Source organism: Cupressus sempervirens, chromosome 11 (genome assembly GCF_028749045.1).
Source record: "Cupressus sempervirens isolate cs-2001-9-10 chromosome 11, ASM2874904v1, whole genome shotgun sequence".
Classification (NCBI taxonomy): Eukaryota; Viridiplantae; Streptophyta; class Pinopsida; order Cupressales; family Cupressaceae; genus Cupressus; species Cupressus sempervirens.
Genome location: NC_143128.1, coordinates 87893039 through 87913475, shown reverse-complemented (window position 1 = coordinate 87913475; position 20437 = coordinate 87893039). Strand labels below are relative to the sequence as shown.

General features: G+C 34.4%; 1 protein-coding gene across 1 annotated transcript in view; it reads right to left on the bottom strand.

Annotated features, from left to right (window-relative positions):
* LOC149528355 (protein MICRORCHIDIA 2-like) overlaps positions 1-20028 on the bottom strand; it is a 313301-nt gene extending 293273 nt beyond the window's left edge. Inside the window, exons 1-2 of the mRNA XM_089811551.1 lie at positions 19502-20028; positions 2465-2775 (exon numbers count right to left, since the gene is read on the bottom strand). Of these exons, the coding sequence (XP_089667677.1) occupies positions 2465-2765 (301 nt within the window). The 5' untranslated portion in view covers positions 2766-2775; positions 19502-20028. The remainder of the gene's footprint in view (positions 1-2464; positions 2776-19501) is intronic.
* Positions 20029-20437: the final 409 nt, after the last annotated feature.

Here is a 20437-nt window from a genome sequence, read left to right as displayed (position 1 = left end):
TAGTTCAGCACATTCGATTGTTCAAATCAATTAAAACCTATGCAAAGATTTTGATATGATAGATTGGGGACTTCTCCATTATTGTTTAGGTGTTGAGGTTTAAGAGACTGATGATAGCTTTTTTATTTCACATTCTAAGAATTCTAGGAACTTGCTTGACAGGTTTTAATACAGGATTGCAAACCTGTTTCCACACCTATGGAGAAAGGACAAAAATTGTTAGCCAAGTACGACTCTCCTCCTGTTGATGAAACCACTTTTAGGCAACTAGTGGTCAGTCTCATCTATCTCACTACCAGTAGGCCTGATCTTAGTTTTTCAGTAAGCTACATTTTATGCTTCATGACCACCACCAAGATTGATTATTGGGTAGCAGCAAAGCGTATTTTGCGTTTGGTGAAAGGCACCTCTGATTATGGACTTCTTTGCATGAGGAGTCTTGATCCTAGACTCAGGGGGTTCACAGATTCAAATTGGGCAGGTTAGGTTGACGATAAGAAATCAACCTCTAGATATGTGTTCAGTTTGGGATCACATATAAGCGCCTAGACTAGTAAAAATGCAGCACGCAGTGTCTCTCTCCTCGACAGAAACAAAGTATTGAGGAGCAATTAAGGCAATTTGTGAGGCAGTTTGGCTTTGCCGAATACTTGTGGATATGCAAATATCTCAAGCAAGTCCGACTCCTATGTACTCTAATAATGAGGTAGTTCTCAAACTTGCCAAGAATCTGAGTCTTCCATGAAAGACCCAAACATGTCGACATGTATAGTCATTACGTTCAGCAATTAGTTAAAGACAGAACACTTCTGTTGCAGTATGTTCCAATTACGGCTCAGACTATAGACATTCTCAGCAAGACTATAGACATTCTCAGCAAACCTCTTGGTCCAGATAACTTTGCTAAAATCAAGGTGCAGCTTGCTGTTGTTGATGGATTGAATATTTATGGGACATCTATGTATAATATGTAAATTGTGTAGATAAGATTGTTTCTACAATCTACTTCAATTTCTGATTAGAAACTTGTTAATTTGTATTTCTGTAAAGTCTATATAGTGATCTTTCTAATTATTTGTTAATACAAAATATAGCTTACCAATTACTTCTCAGTAATAAGCACCACCACAAGGGAAGCAAGTATATCTATGCGAAGTAGAACCAAGGAAACAAATGAGCTCATTAAGAATGTGGAGGCTTTCAGATTCGCCCAATTGAAGAAGATGTCTACCATAAGCAATGAATGGACTAGTCCCATCAACTGAAGTCCTTAATAAAACAAACACCTATACATCTAACTCCCAAAGACAATGTTTTTCATCAACAAATCCATGAAAGGGCATATGGGAGGTCCTAGTGGAAGCATAGAAGTCACTGGGAAAGATAGCATCACCGAATGAAGAGTACTAGGAGATCTTTCAATAGAGATTGAGGTAAGGGTTTCCCTCAATCAATATAGCATAGTTAGAAAAGGCTTGTAAGAAACAGTATGTAGCATTGAATGCATCCTAAAGTAAGAAATGGCCCCTCTGAATTAGGAACCACACACATTGAGAAAGTAAATCAGAGATCAGCCACATGAAATCGTTGATCAAAAGTTATTAGGAAACAGGTATGCAATGGTACCTAAACCATGAAAACCCCACTATCTATGAATCTCAAACCAAAAGGTATAGACCCAAATATAACATGTAATTGGAAGGAGACCCTGGTCGAGACTCTCATGGGTCCCACTAAGATAGATGATATATTGTGTAGCAACCACATCTTAAAGGCACCTGAGAAGACCATACATAACCAGAGTAGTTCCAACGAGCAACAGAAACATCATCCTCATTAAATAAGGCCCTAGAATGCCATCATGTAGACTACCTAATGTGTAGTGCAATGAGTCATACATAGGATGAGGACCATGGATCCAATATTGAATGATTTCACCTTAGACATGGACGCTTCATTATGAACTGAGTGAATGACCATCGTTCTTAAGTATGTCAAGATGTAAGCTTCCAAACTCAATATGGCCTTAACCGCAAACTTCCAAGTTGGAGAGGAATAGCAGTCAAAAATTTGAGAGATAAAATTATTTAAGGAAATAAGTCAGTTTTCAAAACTACTAAAAATAAAATAGTGACAAAAAAATTTTAAACAGTTTATAATTTTCAAAATATTCTTTATTGCTGTTATCCATCAGGATTCATAGCAAACTCAATATCGTTTGTCATTGCTATGTATATTTCTAGCAGAAACTAAGTCCTATTTCTTGTAGACTCAAGAGCTGTAAAATATATGACATGCTTGACATGTGCTTCTGACATAGAAAGTGCATTGTACTAGCTATAAATGTTAAAATTGTGGCATGGTATTTTAAAGCACATTGAATTATGATGTTCAATACATATTTCATTATTCTGTTTTATTGAAATCAACATACACTATCATATAGAGAAGAGCAAAATTGAACCTGGTAAGGATTTCCTATTTGTAACCTGGACATCATAATCCCCAGCTTTCCAGAACTGTTGAAATATGGTTGTTTTGGTGTTTGGACTTGAATAATTCTGTGCCAAAGGTGAAATAGGAGATAAAATTTCTTCTGTCTCAGGTGTCTTTTCAGAAACTATTTGTGATCCTCGATACAGACCATCCAATTCCATCCTCTTCCGAATTTGCTGAAATTTCTTGCTGGGTTTTTCATCTTCATCGTCACTGAGTTCAATAACTTTCATGGGCATGTGTGCAACACTTACAGGCATTTGTTCCATCAAGAAAAATCTGGAAAAGCCAAATGAATATGATCAAACCAATGTAAAAAGTGGATTTCCACATCCCATACTAAAAGATAATAGAACACTAGAAAGTGAAAATAAATGATTTTATAGAAAAATAACAGAATCATCCTCCTAATTCAACAATAAATGATTCTATATATATAACACAGTAGCAATGTGTAATATTCTACTTTGTAACAGATGAGAAACCAATCATAGTCAGCCAGATCGTTATCCACCGTTTGTGTTAAAGTCGTAGCTTCAGTCGAATTGAAGCATGTGGTAAATCAGAATAGTGTGTGTGTGTGTGTATATATATATCTGTGTGTGTGTATGCGTATATGTATATGTATATGTATATTGATATATTTAATGTGAAACATGATTTACTTAATATAGATTGGATCTCAAGTTATTGCCTCATATATTATCAGGCTCTTCTTCATATAACTATCGTAGCATCATTACCACCGATTATATTGATTATGACCACCAAGCCTTATGGTATTGTGGCTATTGAAACGGCAGTTCTGTGTTGACTATTTCATCTCCACATAGGGACATGACCCTACGTGGAACTTGTGCCACGTAGAGTCATGTCCCTACAGGGGCATGGCTCTTTGTTACCTAATGTATATTGCTTGCATTCGCTGTGAGAGAACTATCATCAATACACGGCCTGACCAGTATCAAAATATATAATTACAATCTGCATTCAATCTAAAGTATATACCTTGCACTATATCACAATATTGTCTGAAGATTATCATACCATTTTTTATATCGACTATTTGGTATAATTCAAATCAGTCACAGTGTATAGCAGATTAGTACATATATATATATATATATATATATATATACACACACATACATATATACATACATACATACATATATCAGAACCTCTGTCAAAGAACATTGCAAGACCCATTCTGTGACTCTATCAGAGATCTTACATTCCTTTACATGATATCAAAGCCTAACTAATAGAGTTTAAATTATTGTTTACCACTCAAATTTCAAACCTACTTATAAATTCTAAGTTGCAACATGGTAAACCATGTAAGGCTTGAGGACAGACTCAAAGGTGCTTCAAACTTCATGTCATGGAAAATTCGAATATTGATCATCCTTCGAGAACTTGAATTAGAAGTATACATGGAAGAAAATAAAATAATACCTGAAAATAAACTTGGAAAAGGCATAATAATAAAGCTATGAAAATTATTATAGATTTTGTTAAAGATCACATACTTCCATCCATATCAAGTCTAAAAATCGCCTATGAGATGTTCATGACTATTCAAAACACATTTGAAATCAATAATATCAGCAGACTGCTCACCTTGAACCAGCAACTATTGTACATCAAGATGAATAAAGGAGAGACTATTACATCTTATTTCACAAAATTGCAGAATTAGAAGATCAACTTTCAACCATTGGAAATAAGGTAGATGACAAGGAATTATCCCTAATAGCTCTTAAACGATTACCTATGTCTTGATTGTACTTTATTTGAGGAATTAGCGCTCAACCTGAACTGTCAAATTTTGACCAACTTAAGAATGAAAGCACACAAGAGGAATCAGTCCAAATGAAGAGGGAGATATACAAGCCCTTAGAGTTAACACAAACAATACAGGAAAGAAAAGACATTTCAAACGAAAAAGGGGGAAAAGTAATCAAACATACAAGAAAAGAGACATGTCCAAAGTTCAATGCTACAAGTGTGATGAATTTGGACACACTCACAAATACTGTCCGGAAAGAAGGAAAAATCAAACTGCCCTAGCTGAAGTCAAGGAAGAAACCTCACTATTCTATTTAGCCTTATCAATTAAACTAAGTGTTAAATCTGTAACTTTGATCACCATACTGGTCTGATTGTGCAGATCGCACAAGTATTATCTTGCATGAAATGTCTTATGAAGGCCTATTGCTCCCTGTCTAGACATGATCGGCGGCTCCTTGAGATAACTGTGTTTAACTTAACTAATCCTAGTTAAGTTTGTCTACAAGCCATTACCTTCTTAGATCGTCGATTATGTGAATGCAAAGTGGGCCGACCTAGGAAGGGTCATGTCCCTTAGAGGGACTTGCCCTTTGGTTGATGTATTTATATAGGGTGTGGTTGAAGTTTAAGGACACACAAAAATAATAAGTTTGCTCCTTGATCAGTACTGCCCTAAGACGACTTGCAGAAAATAAAAACATTTCCAAAATTATATTTATCAATTCACTTAAGTCTATATACTGAAGATCATATGCAGCAAGCATAGAATAGAAGGTATAATCTAAGTTTGATTTATTACAGAACTGTAGAAACTTTACATGGTATCAAAGCTTTGGTAGTCGAACCTAGGCTCTGCAAATTAAACGATCAGACTTAATATATCTATCTTCAATGGCATACATAATCAGACCCGAGGATAGGTTTGATGGGAAAGAACACTTTGATGCTTGAAAACTCAGAATCATGATGATTCTTGAAGAAAATGATGTGAAACAGTTTGTTGATTCAGCATCCAAACAACCTATTGTTGAAACTAATAAAACTATCTGGAGTAAAGGAAACAGGAAAGCCATGCAGATCATATTAAATGGAGTAAAAAATGTAATAGTACCCATGCTAATGAAACATAAAACAGCATTTAATATTATGAATGCACTATTGAATGCATACGAGGTTAACAATGCAACTAGAGTCATCGCACTAAATAGACAACTAAATCATATACAGATAAAGAAGGGAGAATCGATGAATTCTTACTTCCTAAGGGTTGCCAATCTAAGAGATGAACTTGCAAGTATATGAACCATAATTGATGACAAAGAACTAACATCGATGGCTACAGATGTATTATCAGATTCATGGGAAACATTCACACAAGGAGTAAGTGCTAGAGACAATCTTCCTGACTTCAATAGACTTAAGGGAGATTGTCTTCAGGAAGAATCCAGAAAACTTAAGAAAAGGGGAAAGTTGAAAACTGAAGACGGAGAACTTCATGTTCTTAACACAAATTCCTATAAAGGTAAGAAGAAGCATTTCAAGAAGAAGAAGGGTAATCAAAAGAATGACAAACCTAAGAAAGATCTATCCGAAATAAAATGCTTCAAATGCGAAAAGTTTGGACACTACATATCTAATTGCCCTGAGAATTCTAAACAGCAAGTAAATTGTATAAACATTTCTAGGAAGAATATAACTATGATCCTAAGAATCGTGTATTGTATTTGGCACTATCAAATGAAGTATCAAGCAAGGCATGTGTGATTGATAGTGGATCATCCTGACATATTATAGGATACAAAGAAGCACTAGACTCTATATCAGAAGAAGTTGATGGAGAAGTTACCATTGGTGATAATTCAGCTCATTCCGTCAAAGGAATAGGAAATTGCACCCTAAAACTAAAGTCGGGTAGTGTTCTACATCTCAAAAGAGTAATCTATGTACCAAGAATAACAAGGAATCTAATCTCCATTATAGCACTTGAAGATGATGGACATAATGTTGCTTTCATGGACGGTAAAGTATTGACCTGGTCTAAGAACTCTTCATTTAAGAAATTAAAGTTGATTGGTCAAAGAAAGGGATACTTGTATGAATTAAATACCAAACCTAGTGGACCTATTCAAGCATTAATTCATGAAGTGGCTGATATAAACGAAATATGGCACAGAAGGTCATGACGTCTAAATTTCAAAACCTTGTCAACTATGGAGACGATGGTTACTAGTTTACCTAAATTAAATAAAGATCATTCAAGCATATGCAAAGGATGCGCTCTAGGTAAGAACACCAAAAGTCCATTTCATGATAGCACTAGGAAAACTAATAATGTTTTGGAATTAATCCACTCAGATTTGTGTGGACCTATGTCTGTTCCTTCTCCTAGAGGATTCTGGTACTATATACTCTTTATAGATGATTTCTCTAGGAAAACTTGGATTTACTTCTTAAAGTGTAAAGAATCAAAAGAAAATCTTAAGAGATTTAAAGAGTTCAAAACCTTAACTGAAAACCTATCAGGACATAAAATTAAAATTCTTAGGACTGATAATGGAGGGGAATATACTTCAAATTTGTTTAAAGAATTTTGCAAAGAAACAGGATTTAAGAGAAAGTATATCGTTCCTTATAACCCACAACAAAATGGGTTAGCAGAAAGGTAAAATAGAACAATTATAGAAGCAGCAAGAGCTATGATATTTGATCAAAATTTAGAATATTATCTTTGGGCAGAAGCCTCTTGTACTACTATCTATATTCAAAACATAAGTCCTCACTCCTACCTTAAAGATAAAACTCTTGAAGTTTTTACTAAGGTTAAACCTAATATAAGTCATCTTAGAATTTTTGGGTGCCATGTATATATACATATTCCTAAAGAAAAGAGAACCAAGTTAGAACCCTCTGAGAGGAAAGGTTTTTTTGTCAAGTATAGTGAAACATCTAAAGCATATAGGACTTTCATACCTAGTCAGAAAAACATTGAACTTAGTAGGAATGTAATATTTGAAGAAGATTGCATTCAAAAGAGCCCTAAGTTCTAAAAATCCCTCTCCCTTACTTAGTTCTAAAGAAAATATTGAATCCAAGTTTTAGAGGGAGAACATTGAAGAAATTGAAAATGAAATTCAAGATCTTAATCTTGAAGAAGCTCAAAATCCAAAGACAAGATCACTTTGGGCCATTAAGATAGTAGAGGAAGCACAAAACTTCGTTGCACCATCTAGAACCTTCAGAGAAAGCAAAAGACCCAAAAGATTTTCTAGTTATGTAGCAAACATGAGTGATTTATCTAAATCAAAACAAACTAATGTTTCAAATGCTATTAAACATACAGCTCGGAAGGATGCTATGATAGAAGAATACCAATCCATTATTATGAATGATGTTTGGGAAATTGTTTCTAGACCTGAAGGAAAATCCGTTGTTTCTTCTAAGTGGATATTTAAAATCAAGCATGTTGATGACGGTAGCATTGAAAAGTATAAAGCCAAATTTGTAGCCAAGGGATTCTCTCAAAAAGAGAGAATTGATCATGAAGAAATCTTTGCTCCTATTGCTCGATACACCTCTGTAAGAGCAGTCCTAGCTATTGCAACATCAAAGGGATGGAAAGTCCATCAGATGGATGTAAAAACAGCATTTCTAAATGGAAAGATTACAGAACAGGTATATTTAGAGCAACTCGAACGCTTTGAAACTCATAACTCAAAAGTTTTTATTTGCAAGCTTAAGAAAGCTCTATACAGGCTTAAACAAGCTCCAAGAGCTTGGTATGAAAGAATTGATAAATATCTCACCAACTTAGGATTCTCCAAGAATGAAGCCAATCCAAATCTACATTATAAACAAGATAAAGATGATATGGTAATTTTGATAATGTATGTTGATGATTTACTAATAATAGGTGATGATCATCTTAGAGATCAATGCAAAAAAGATCTAATCACAGAATTCGAAATGAAGGATTTAGGACTCCTTCATTACTTCCTAGGACTAGAAGTATGGCAAAATTCTGACAGCATCATACTTAATCAAGGAAAGTATACATTAGATATCTTGAAGCGATTTGGAATGTGGAACTGCAGATCTATATCTTCTCCAATGGAGACTAATCTACATAAACTTAGGGAAGCAACAACAGAATCACCTTCCATAGATTCTACTCTCTACCGACAAATGATTGGGTCCCTTGTGTAATTGGTAAATACAAGACCTGATATTTGCTATGTTGTTAATGCCTTAAATCAGTTTATGTGTGAGCCAAAGGAGATTCACCTAGTTGCAGTCAAACACATTATGAGATACTTACAAGGCACTCTTAACCTTGGGATCAAATATGAGAAAGTTGACTTGGATTTAAATGGATTCACAAACTCAGATTGGGGTGGAAGTGTTAAGGATAAAAAAAGTACTTCAAGATGTTGTTTCAGTTTAAGATCAGTGATGATATCATGGATATGCAAAAAGCAGTCATCAGTAGTTTTGGTTCCCAAAATCGCAGATTGGAAATCCAAGAACCTGCCACTTCTCTAATAGGATTTCTCAATTAGTTATGGCCAACGAACGGGAATACTGCTCGATTCCCTTGCACTTCAGGCTTCGCTACACCTAGGTGAGTAGACCTTCTCCTCAAATTTGATTACTTGGTTCAGAGTTTTTCTAAAGCGAATTTAAGTTTTTGGAGAGTTCTTCGGCTAGCAAGGTCCTCGAACTCAATTAAAATAAAATTGAAAGTTGAGTGTCTGAATTGAATGTTTTGTATAAGGTTTTAATAATGGGTCTGATGCTTGTAGAAGGAATATATAGATTTTCTGACTTCAATAATAGAAAGATCAGTGCCTCTGCTCATCCGGGCAATAAAGTCAACTTCAATGAATTTTCACATACAACTTTATAATGTTCCACACACTTATACTGTCAAAAATTAAATAATCAAGATGCGACAGACCAAATATTACGCAATTTTAAATTAGTCCAGATTGAATTTTAAATCCTCTGGTAGGGAGACAAATTGGACACAGATACAAAAACAATTTAATATTTCACAATATCTATGATGATAGAATTTAAAATGCTAAATGACCATGTCCACTTATCTAACATTTAAATTGTATACGGAATTCAAAAATAATAATTACAAAGGACGATTCATTTGCAGTTTAAATCTCTGTGCCATTTAAAAATAAACAAAAGACATTTTATTTTATTATAAAAATAGAATAATTGAATTTATAATACAAGTCATGTTTGAGCTCCTTATTCCTCCATACAAATAAATATAAAATGCTTCTTCTTGTAGATTATGATTGTTTTCGAATATTAGATTGTTGTTTTGAGGTCACTCCATATTTAAATTTCATGTAATAAGAAACGTGACTCTTCAGCATTAAAAGTTGTATTATGACACCCTTTCAATTATAACATAATAGGTAGTATTCGGTTCATAATCTTCCTTTTAACTGGCGGGCACCACTTTGTCTTATGAATATGTATTCCTTTAACATATTGAAGACAAACATAGTGACTCATCAAACATTTAGCGGCACAAATAATGTTTCAAATATTTATTAAACTCCCCAATGCCCATGCATTATTTTGCATATACGATATCATTCCTTCGTACTCATCTTCTAGGCTCTGATGGCTCTATTCTATGTATTTTTGTGTGGGCTTCCATATTCCAATCCAGACCTATCAGCTCTGCATCATCTATGTTTCGTTCCAAGGTTGAATATCGTTGGGCACTGGGCATAACAAAGCTTCTCACGACACTATTTCTTCTCCAGTTATCCATTTTGTGTGAGCCATGTCTTTCATTGGGTATTATTAGTCCAGTGTTGCTGAAGATGCCCATACAAACGTTGCACTGCCTTTATTCACACTCAAAAAATGTGTAGAGTTACAACTCCAGTACTCATTCCTATTCATTCCTACTCAAATTTGGAAAAGATAAATGTATTTATTTTGCCTCAAGGTGTAGACTTGATTCAACCTTCTTTAACAAGCATATTAAAGACTTTAATACATCAATCTTTCAATGTTGGAGAAGAATATACCCTATATCAAACATATGCTCAGTTTGACTTATCGCAAATGCTTCATTATGTAATATCCTTCTTTTGTACCTGGGCTGAATGCATAGCTTTCCTATGATTATGCATTTCCATATATTGTTGTAGATGTCATTGGATCCCTACTCTTTAAAAGCCTTTAATTGGTAGTTATGTTAATATCAATTTCTATGTTGTTGACCATTATCCTTACTATCATTAAAACATTCAAATCACCATCACTCTTAGGACATTAGTAATGTTTTTATCACTGCACTGTATTTTGCTCATTGCTCGAGTCATCAAAATTAGGAATCACTCCTTACTAACGCTGCTACGTATCTAATGCATTTGTGATTACAAGCTTGTTGTTTCTAAGAAAATTGACAAAGGCAGGAGGAATAATTGGCTGGGATCTAGCAAAAAAATATGAAATGCTTTTATGAAATTAAGATCATCTAACATGATTTGTCAAATGGAGGAAAAAGAATTTTGAGCTCCATCAAGTAGCACAAAGTTCAACAGAAGCCGAATACATTGCAGCAACAATGGCCTCTTGAGAAGCAGTTTGGCTTAGAAAGTTACGTGTGGGATTATTTGGTCAAGCCACGAGTTCTACAATTATTCATTGTGATAATCAGAATTCCATCAAGCTTTCTGTGAATCCAGTTTTCCATGACAAGTCCAAGCATATTGAAATTCCTTACCATTATGTTAGAGATATGGTAGACAAGAATATTGTAAAATTAGAATACATCTGTACTGCAGATCAAACAGCAAATATTCTTACCAAATCTCTCTCTCAAGTGAAGATAGATCAGTTCAGGAAAAGACTTGGTATGGTTGAATTACGAAACATTTTGTATTCTTTAAATTATAAATAAAAGAATTTTATTGTCAGGCTATTGACTATTATGGGCTCCACCATTTGTATTCATTATTTAAGAGCTAACGATCTTTGAGATAATGAACACTTGTAAAAAAACATTATGAGAGATGAAGATATCTTAGATAATGTGATGCACAGTAGAGATCTACTATCAGATCTAGAGGAGTTCAAGATCACATTGTGATGCAGACATTTCTATGTCTATGAGTCACAATTTGGATAAATGAAGAATTTAATTATTCTCCGGATTTTATTCTGTGTTCTGGTAGATCTTAAACTCAGGATCATGTTGTGATATAGGACCGCCAGTACCTATGAGTCACAACTTGGATAAATGAAGAATTTAATCATTCTTCAGATTTTATCTTGTATATTGTATGCTTTGAAATACTATTATCACTAGTATCAGTGATAATTCATATCACAGGTATGGTAATATGACATAGTATCTTGTGTTCCAAGATACCACATGCTTAGAAGATTCAGATAGAAACTGAGTATCAATCTATGCTTATTCATCATAATTGACGATGCTAGATATGTTATCTCTTAATATGATTATCAAATTAAGAGGGGGTGTGTTAAATCTGTAACTTTGATTACCATTCTGGTCTGATTGTGCAGATCGCACAAGTATTATCTTGCATGAAATGCCTTATGAAGGCCTATTGCTCCTTGTCTAGACATGATCGGTGGCTCCTTGAGATAATTGCGTTTAAGTATTAACTTAACTAATCTTAGTTAAGTTTGTCTACAAACCATTACCTTCTTAGGTCACTGATTATGTGAATGCAAAGTGGGTTGACCTAGGAAGGGTCATGTCCCATACAGGGACTTACCCTTTGGTCGATGTATTTATATAGGGTGTGGTTGAAGTTTAAGGACACACAAAAATAATAAGTCTACTCCTTGATCAATAATGCCCTAAGATGACTTGCAGAAAATAAAAACATTTTCAAAATTATATTTATCAATTCACTCAAGTCTATATATTGAAGATCATCTCTAGCAAGCATAGAATAGAAGGTATAATCTAAGTTTGATTTATTACAAAATTTCTAGAAACTTTACACTGAACACTAACAAGAATACGTGGATAATAGAGTGGAGCATCTCAACACATAACTAGATTCAAAGACCAATTTGAAACCTTTGAAGGTCACTCTACTGAAGAAGTCACAATAGGGGATAGCTCCACCTATGCAGTGAAAGGAATCAGGACATGTTCAATGCAACTACAAATTTGGAGTTACTCTACAACTAAAAGATGTACTAATTATACCTAGCATCAAAAGGAATTTGGTCTTCTTTTCAGGCCTAGCAAATCAAGGGTATCGTGTCACCTTTCGAGAAGATAAAGTTCTATCTTGGCCTAAGAATTCCAATATCAAGAACACAATCACCATAGGTTTCAAAGATAGAAGTCTATAAACTTTGTAACCCTCAAAACCTAGCCTTAAGCCATGAAGTTTCAAACTCGAACGAGTTTTGGCACAAAAGGCTAGGCCACCTTAATTTTCGTGCTCTACCATCTGTAGAAAAGATTGTAATAGGTCTACCCAGACTAAAACCTGATCATGTTGGAACCTGCAAGGGATGTCCTTTAGGAAAAAATACCGAAGGATCTTTCCCTCATAGCGAACATAAATCAAAAATTGTGCTTGAACTTATTCACACTGACTTGTGTGGTCTTATGTCAGTACCTTCACTAGGAGGTTTCTTGTATTATGTAATTTTTATCGATGACTTCTCTAGAAAAAATTGAATTTATTTCCTAAAACTTAAGGAATCAAACGAAGTATTATCAAAGTTCAAAGAGTTTACAGCATTAGTCAAAAATCAAACTGGGAAGAAAATCAAAGTTCTAAAATCTGACAATGGGGATGAATACATTTCTGAGAACTTAAAAGAATTATGCACTTCTGATGGGATTAAAAGGGAGTGTACAGTACCTTATAATCCACAACAAAATGGAGTGGCAGAAAGAAAAAATAGAACTATCATTGAATGTGCTAAAGCCACGATGCATGATCAAAATCTTCACATCTCATTCTAGGCCGAAACCTCAAATACAACAGTATACATCCAAGATAGATGTCCTCATTCAATCCTAGAAAATATAACTCCTAAAGAAGCCTTTATGGGAAATAAACCAGACTTAAGTCACCTAAGAATATTTGGTTGTCCTGTATATATTCATGTCCCTAGAGAAAAGAGATCCAAACTAGAACCCTCTAGGAAGAAAGGCATATTTGTTGGGTATAGTGAATCCTTCAAAGGTTACAGAGTTTACATTCTAGGACAAAGAACTATTGGAATCAGCAGAGATATTAAATTTGAAGAAGATATTGCATATAACCTCTCTAAAACAATTGAAGAATCAAATGAGAAATCAACTACAAAATTAAATAAAACCTTATAGTTGAGAATCAGAGGGAGAATTGTTCAGAAGATCATAAACCCTTATCTTCAAATACTGAAAATGTTGAAATCCCTAACAATAAGAAAAGGCCACTATGGGCAAGGAAGATGATTGAAGAAAAAAATGTAGAACCCAATGAAATCTTTAGAGAAAGAAAGAAAACTAGAAGTCATTCATGTTATGTGTTGCTCTCATATTTGAACTCATCAAATCTGAACCATCAAGTGTTGAAGAGGCTTTATCGTGTCAAGCTTGGAAAGATGCAATGATTGAAGAATATCAATTTATATTTAAAAAATAATGTTAGGGATGTCATACCTAGACCTAAGTACAAATCAGTTGTCTCCTCTAAATGGTTATTCAAAATCAAACATGCACCAAATGGTAGTATTGAAAAACACAAAGCCAGATTCGTTGCTAGGGAATTTTCTCAAAAGGCTGGAATTGATTATGAAGAGACATTTGCTCTGGTTGCCCAATACACCTCTTTTAGAACCATTATTGCTATTGCAGCATCCAAAGGATGGAAGATACATCAAACAAACGTCAAGACTGTCTTTTTGAATGGTGTTATCGATGAAGAAGTATGTCTAGAACAACCACAAGGCTTTGTCACTCATGACAAGAACTCCCATGTGTGTAAATTTAAGAAGGCTCTCTATGGCCTTAAACAAGCCCCCAAGGCATGGTACGAAAGGATAGACAGTTATCTCACAAAACTAGGATACTCCAAAAATGAAGCTAATCCTAATATATATTTCAAAATATCATATGGTGATATGCTAATTCTTGTTGTATATGTTGATGACTTACTTATCACAAGGGAAGATCATCTTATAGTAAACTGTAAACAAGATCTTAGTTTGAGTTTGATATGAAAGATATTGGATTCTGCATTATTATCTGGGTTTAGAAGTATGGTAGAAGCTAAAGGAGTAAATTTCCTAAATCAAGGAAAATACAATATTGACATCTTGACCAAATTTGGAATGATGGACTGTAAGCCATTATCCACACCGATGGAAACAAATCTTCATAAGCTTAAAAGTGAGGCAATTGACTCTGAACCTATAGATCATACATAATACAAATAGATAATCGAATCTCTAATGTACTTGATGAATACTATACTCCCTCTGATATTTGTTATGCAACGAATGCAATAAGTCAATTCATGTGTGAACCTAAGAAGATTCATCTCATGGCAGCCAAGCACAGCTTAAGATACTTGTGTGGTACCATTGGACTTGGTCTAAAATATGATCATGTTGAGATTCAACTACAAGGGTATTCAGATTTTGACTGGGTCGGCAATTCCATCGACCATATAAGTGCTACTAGATGTTGTTTTAGTTTTGGATCAGCAATGATATCTTGGTTTAGCAGAAAGCAGTCATCAATTGCCTAGAGTTCCACTGAAGCTGAATATATAGTTGCCTCTATGGGAGTCAGAGAAGTAGTATGGTTAAGGAAGTTACTAGTTGGATTATTTGGGAAGCCTCTAAACCCTACAGTTATGTATTGTTACAATCAAAGTTGCATAAAGTTATCAAAAAATCCTATTTTCCACAACCAATCAAAGCACATCAAGATTCCCTATCACTACATCAAAGATATGGTGGACAGAAACATCATCAAGTTGGTATAAATCAGCACTGATGAGCAAACTGTCGATATATTCACTAAACCTCTCTCTAAACCAAAAGTGGAGCATTTTAGAGGTAAACTTTGGATAATTACAATGTAACTCCTGAGAATGAATCTCAATTATAATTAATTGTAATATATATATATATATATATTCAATTAAAAAAATTATGTTAAAAGAGTTACTATCTTTCTTATGTGGATTATGTCATGAAATGTGACAATCTTTCATTGATATATTTGTAAGGTTGCTATTGTAAGGTGACAATCTTATCAATAGCTTGACCTGTTATCATGACAGACTACATTAAGTTGCTGTCCCGGAGTGTCGGAAGTAATGGTAATGAACATATCATGATAAGACTACGTTAAGTTGTTGTCTTGGAGTGTCAGAGATCATGATACTTGTCATGATAGAGCTCATGACATTCTGATTACTTGTTCTCTGATAGGCTACATTAAGTTGCTGCCCTAGAGCGTCAGAAATCAAATAACTTATTCTCTTGATAGACATAAAAAATCTGATGTCAATGCACATATCAAGAGAATATTACTATAGTGAGGAAACATTGATGATTCAATCCTCCCTCGCTAAGAGGGGGTGTTAAAGTCGTAGCTTCAATCGAATTGAAGCATGTGGTAAATCAGAATAGTATATATACATATACATACATACATACATATATAATGTGAAACATAATTTACTTAACATAGATTGGATCTCATATTATTGCCTCATATATTATCGGGCTCTTCTTCAGATAACTATTGTGGCATCATTACCACTTATCATCATATATATTATGACCACCGAACCTTATATTATCGTGGCTATTGAAACAGCAGTTCTCTTTCTTACCTTATATATATTGTTTGCATTCGCTGTGAGAGAACCATCATCAATACATGGCATGAACAGAATCAACAGCAGCAAAATATATAATTGCAATCTGCATTCAATCTAAAGTATATAACTTGCATTATATCACAATATTGTCTGAAGATTATCATATCATTTTTTATATCAAGTTTTGAGTATTTGGTATATCAAGAAAGAATACTAGATTATATTTCCGATGAAGAGGAAGACAATCCTAAGCCTGTTAGAGAAATTATTGAAGTTTTATTTGAGACTAACAATGATTTAGAAAATGATGTTCAACAAAGAGATGAACAAAGATCTGAACCAAGAGAAAAGATAAGAATTGAGATAGCAACTCCTACACCTAACAGCAATTTGGTGGAGAATTGCCCTGCTGAACAAATTATTGGAAGAAAAGACAAATGAATGAATGAATGAAGGTATTTTAATGACATCCACGAGACCAGCCAGCCTATGGGACCCTTTTCATGTTCTTTTCAATGTCAGCCCATTTGTTGTGGATCTGCTTTAAGAAGCAATGATAAGAAATAGAGTACATAAGGAATTATGCTTGATTTCTCATGTTGAACCAAAGAGGGCAAATGAGGCATGCAAGGATGATCATTGGATTCAAGCAGTGAAGGAAGAATTAGATCAGATTGTGAAGAATGAGACACGGGAATAGGTTCCTAGACCTAAAGATAAGAATGCTATAGGGACTAAATGGGTATTCAGAAATAAAATGAATGAACAAGGTGAAATTGTGAGGAATAAAGCAAGGTTGGTATACAAAGGATATTCACAGCAAAAAGGCATAGATTTTGAAGAGACATTTGCCCCAATTGCCAGAATGGAAGTAGTAAGAATGTTCTTGGCCTATGCAGCAAATAAGAAGTTTAAAGTTTATCAGATGGATGTAAAGTCAGTGTTTCTGAATGGAAAACTTGAAGAGGAAGTATACATTGAGCAGCCTGAAGGATTTCCTTTTTCATTCATAATAAGGAAGTGGAGATGGAGTTTCTACATGCAAAGCGGAAACAGAAGATGAAACACATGCCAAAGAAGTTGGTGTCCAAATTGCAACCGTAGGAGAGTGGGGAGGTGTCGGTTCAGCCTGCAAGGAAGGGGAAGAAGAGAAAAGTGGATATGTATGGTGACATGTTCATCCCCAAAGAGTCCCGGGAGGACATGCTTAAGAAATGGAAGGTGTAAGGTCCCCTAGGTTATCTCTGAAAGTTTTTGTCGTGAAATTTTGATGTTTGTTCTCGCCCTAGTTTGTTTAAAGGGCATTTTGTAATGCATTACTCTGGTACTCTGTATATGCAAACTACAAAGGTGGTCGTCTGTTAATCTGTATTCACAATGTATTGGGCAAAATAGCCTTATGTCTGCAAAGAGTTTTAAAAGTTTGGCTTTGCATTTTAGAAATGCGTATGTGCTTTGGGAGGGCTAGCCAGGGTGGGTCAGTGAATCTCTTTTCCAGATCTGTGGCTTATTTTGTAATTTTTACTCTATATTAATAAAAATATAAATATTATCACCGATCAAAAAAAACATTATTATTTCCTCAAATGATATCCTTATAATCCTCAATTGCAGTTCTCCTCTATAGCTTCAATAGTATTATTCACTCATTCTCTACTCGATAGCTTCTGATTTTGCATAGGAGTTAAGCACTTAGGAGAATATATTTGGTTGCCTTGACTATACGGAATGATGAACATATCGCTGTAGTTGATTAAAGAAATATATATTTCCCTGCTGTACTGTAGGTTTTGCCAATAGTATTGCCCCTTCTTATTTGCTGTCTTCTATAATTACCACTTACATATTCTCTATGGTTCTTCTAGCCATTTCACTGACAATGCAACTTGGCTATATCTCCTTTGGTCAACATGTCTCTGCCTCATTGTGCCTCTCCAAAACAGATCAGCCTATCCACTTTACACGTGTTGTTATTCGTCTCTTCTGATGTTATATTACAATTGCTGTTCTTAATATGTTCCTGTTGATCAAGATGTATTGATGGCTCACATCTGTAGCCAGACTTCCTTGATATAATGTTACTAATTAACTATTCTCTTTAATAGCCTTATGATTTGGTCTTTGTATAAAATCAATAATCTCAACTATGGACTTGTTTTGTAATTTTGTCTCTTTAAAGACTTCACAAAAAATTGAGATAAAAATTATTTGTCTATTTATTATTTTTATATTTTAATTTTATTATTATTAGATCCTATTTTGAAAAGGGGACATCACATACTAGCATGACATTTCTTTTAAACAAACACAAACACAATCTCACAACCTAGAACACCCAAAATACAAGTAAACTAGATGTCAGTCGTAATTGGCCAACTGCATAATTCTCACATTTCCAAACACAGATAAGACATAGCCTTTCCATATTTTTTAAGAGTTTTTCTTCTTTGTATTCACATTACATAGACCAGAAAAAATGTAACCTCCACTAACAGACTTATCAAGATATCGCCAATTGATTTGTAGCAGGCTGTCTCCTCGGGGATTAATAGCCCAACCATCAGCCATACTTGTTGAGTACCAGATGCCAAATTTTACACCCTGGTCACAGTCATCAGAATTGGCAGGGCAGTAGCCCCAACCAAGAGATATGACTGAGGGCCCAAGAGAGCAAACCTACCATATCTCTAAGACAACCAAAGAGTAGAACTTCGAATCCAAGAGATCAACTTCGAAATGAATTAAATCTAGCACCCCTATTCAGATTATCCAGGAAACCACTTCACTCATAAATTGATGGGAGATATATATAAAAAGGAAGGTCCAGGCAAGTAATCTACACTCCATGTTAAATCCTTCTATTTTACCTGTCCACAAAGGAAGTGAGCATTGTAGAGAAGAGGGTATAGCATCATTTTTCCCAGGAAATAACCATAGAAAAAGGTGTATCCCTTCCACATTATTACAACTAAAACAAATAGGATGCATCGGTTCCACTATTGTTGAAAATTATCTTTCTTCGGCGAATAGCACTGGAAAGATTACACATTGTTAGCTAGAATTCCGCTTATTTCAGTAAATAATATTTTAGAATTTTACATTGTTGTTTGGAAATCTCTTACTTCGGAAATTAATATCATGGGATTTTGCATTTTGTTTGGACAAATAAAAACTAATTTTAGCAGATATAATGTAGAGTTTTACACAAATGTTTAAAGAAACTTGATGCAAAAAATAGAACTGTACATTTTTTTCAAAAATCTTATTTGAGCAAATAATCACTAGTAGGGTTTTTTAACTCTTTCTTGATTCAGCAAAAAAAAATTAGAATCGTCGAGCGAAAGTCATACCTTTGCACATGTTAGGAGCTAAAACGAAATCCCTCGCATGTTGTAGACTGACAGTAAATGCAGACGCCTGGGCAGCTGCTTTTGAAATCACTGAATTATCGTTCCTTTCTCCCAGTACTTTGTTCGTCTTTCTCTGCTCGGCACACAGAACTGCACTACCCGTCCTCTTCTTCAACAGACAGTATTGTTTCTCGCAGAGCGTCCTCTTGGGCATGACCAGTGCATGTCACGGCCATTGTTAACAGTCTGATTCTGCAACAATTCCTAGCCCTGATAATCAGCTGACCTTTTCACTGATCTTCTGCTCACTCATTTACAGGTACTCAATGAAATTGCAGCTGCATTTTTAATCATAATCTTCAGGAAGTTTGTTTTCCCTTTTCAATTCACATTTGTAGATTCTCCTCTGCTAGTACCTGTTAAAAAATGATTCTCCATAAATAGAAATCATTTGTTTACCTTAGCTTTTGCTTTTAAGGTACCTTTTGTTCATTGTGTTCTAACTCTATATTTTGTTTTTGATCAAACATTGAGAAAGAGGGGTCCAAAGAGGTTTATAAAATTAATAAATGGAGCCCACTTGGAACTCCAATAATTGACCATATAGTTTCTTTCGTAACTAAAGTTAATGTTGATTAAACTAGTTTGTTTGGGAATTGATAAATTTGATTCCAAAAGTCTTATTGTATATATTTATCAAATGCATAGGAATAAAAAAATTGTTAGGTTGGATTTAGAACGATTTAATTTAATAGCTTTTAATACATAATTTTATAGGTTTATGTTGTTGTTTATTTCAATTTGTAAGTAATCTAAGGGATAGCTTCCTTTATCATTATTAATCATATGTGTTTAATCTACATATTGCGATGACTTATAAACGAAGCATCAACCCAATCTATAGTGCAAAGTCTAATGTAACGTTCTGAAACCTAA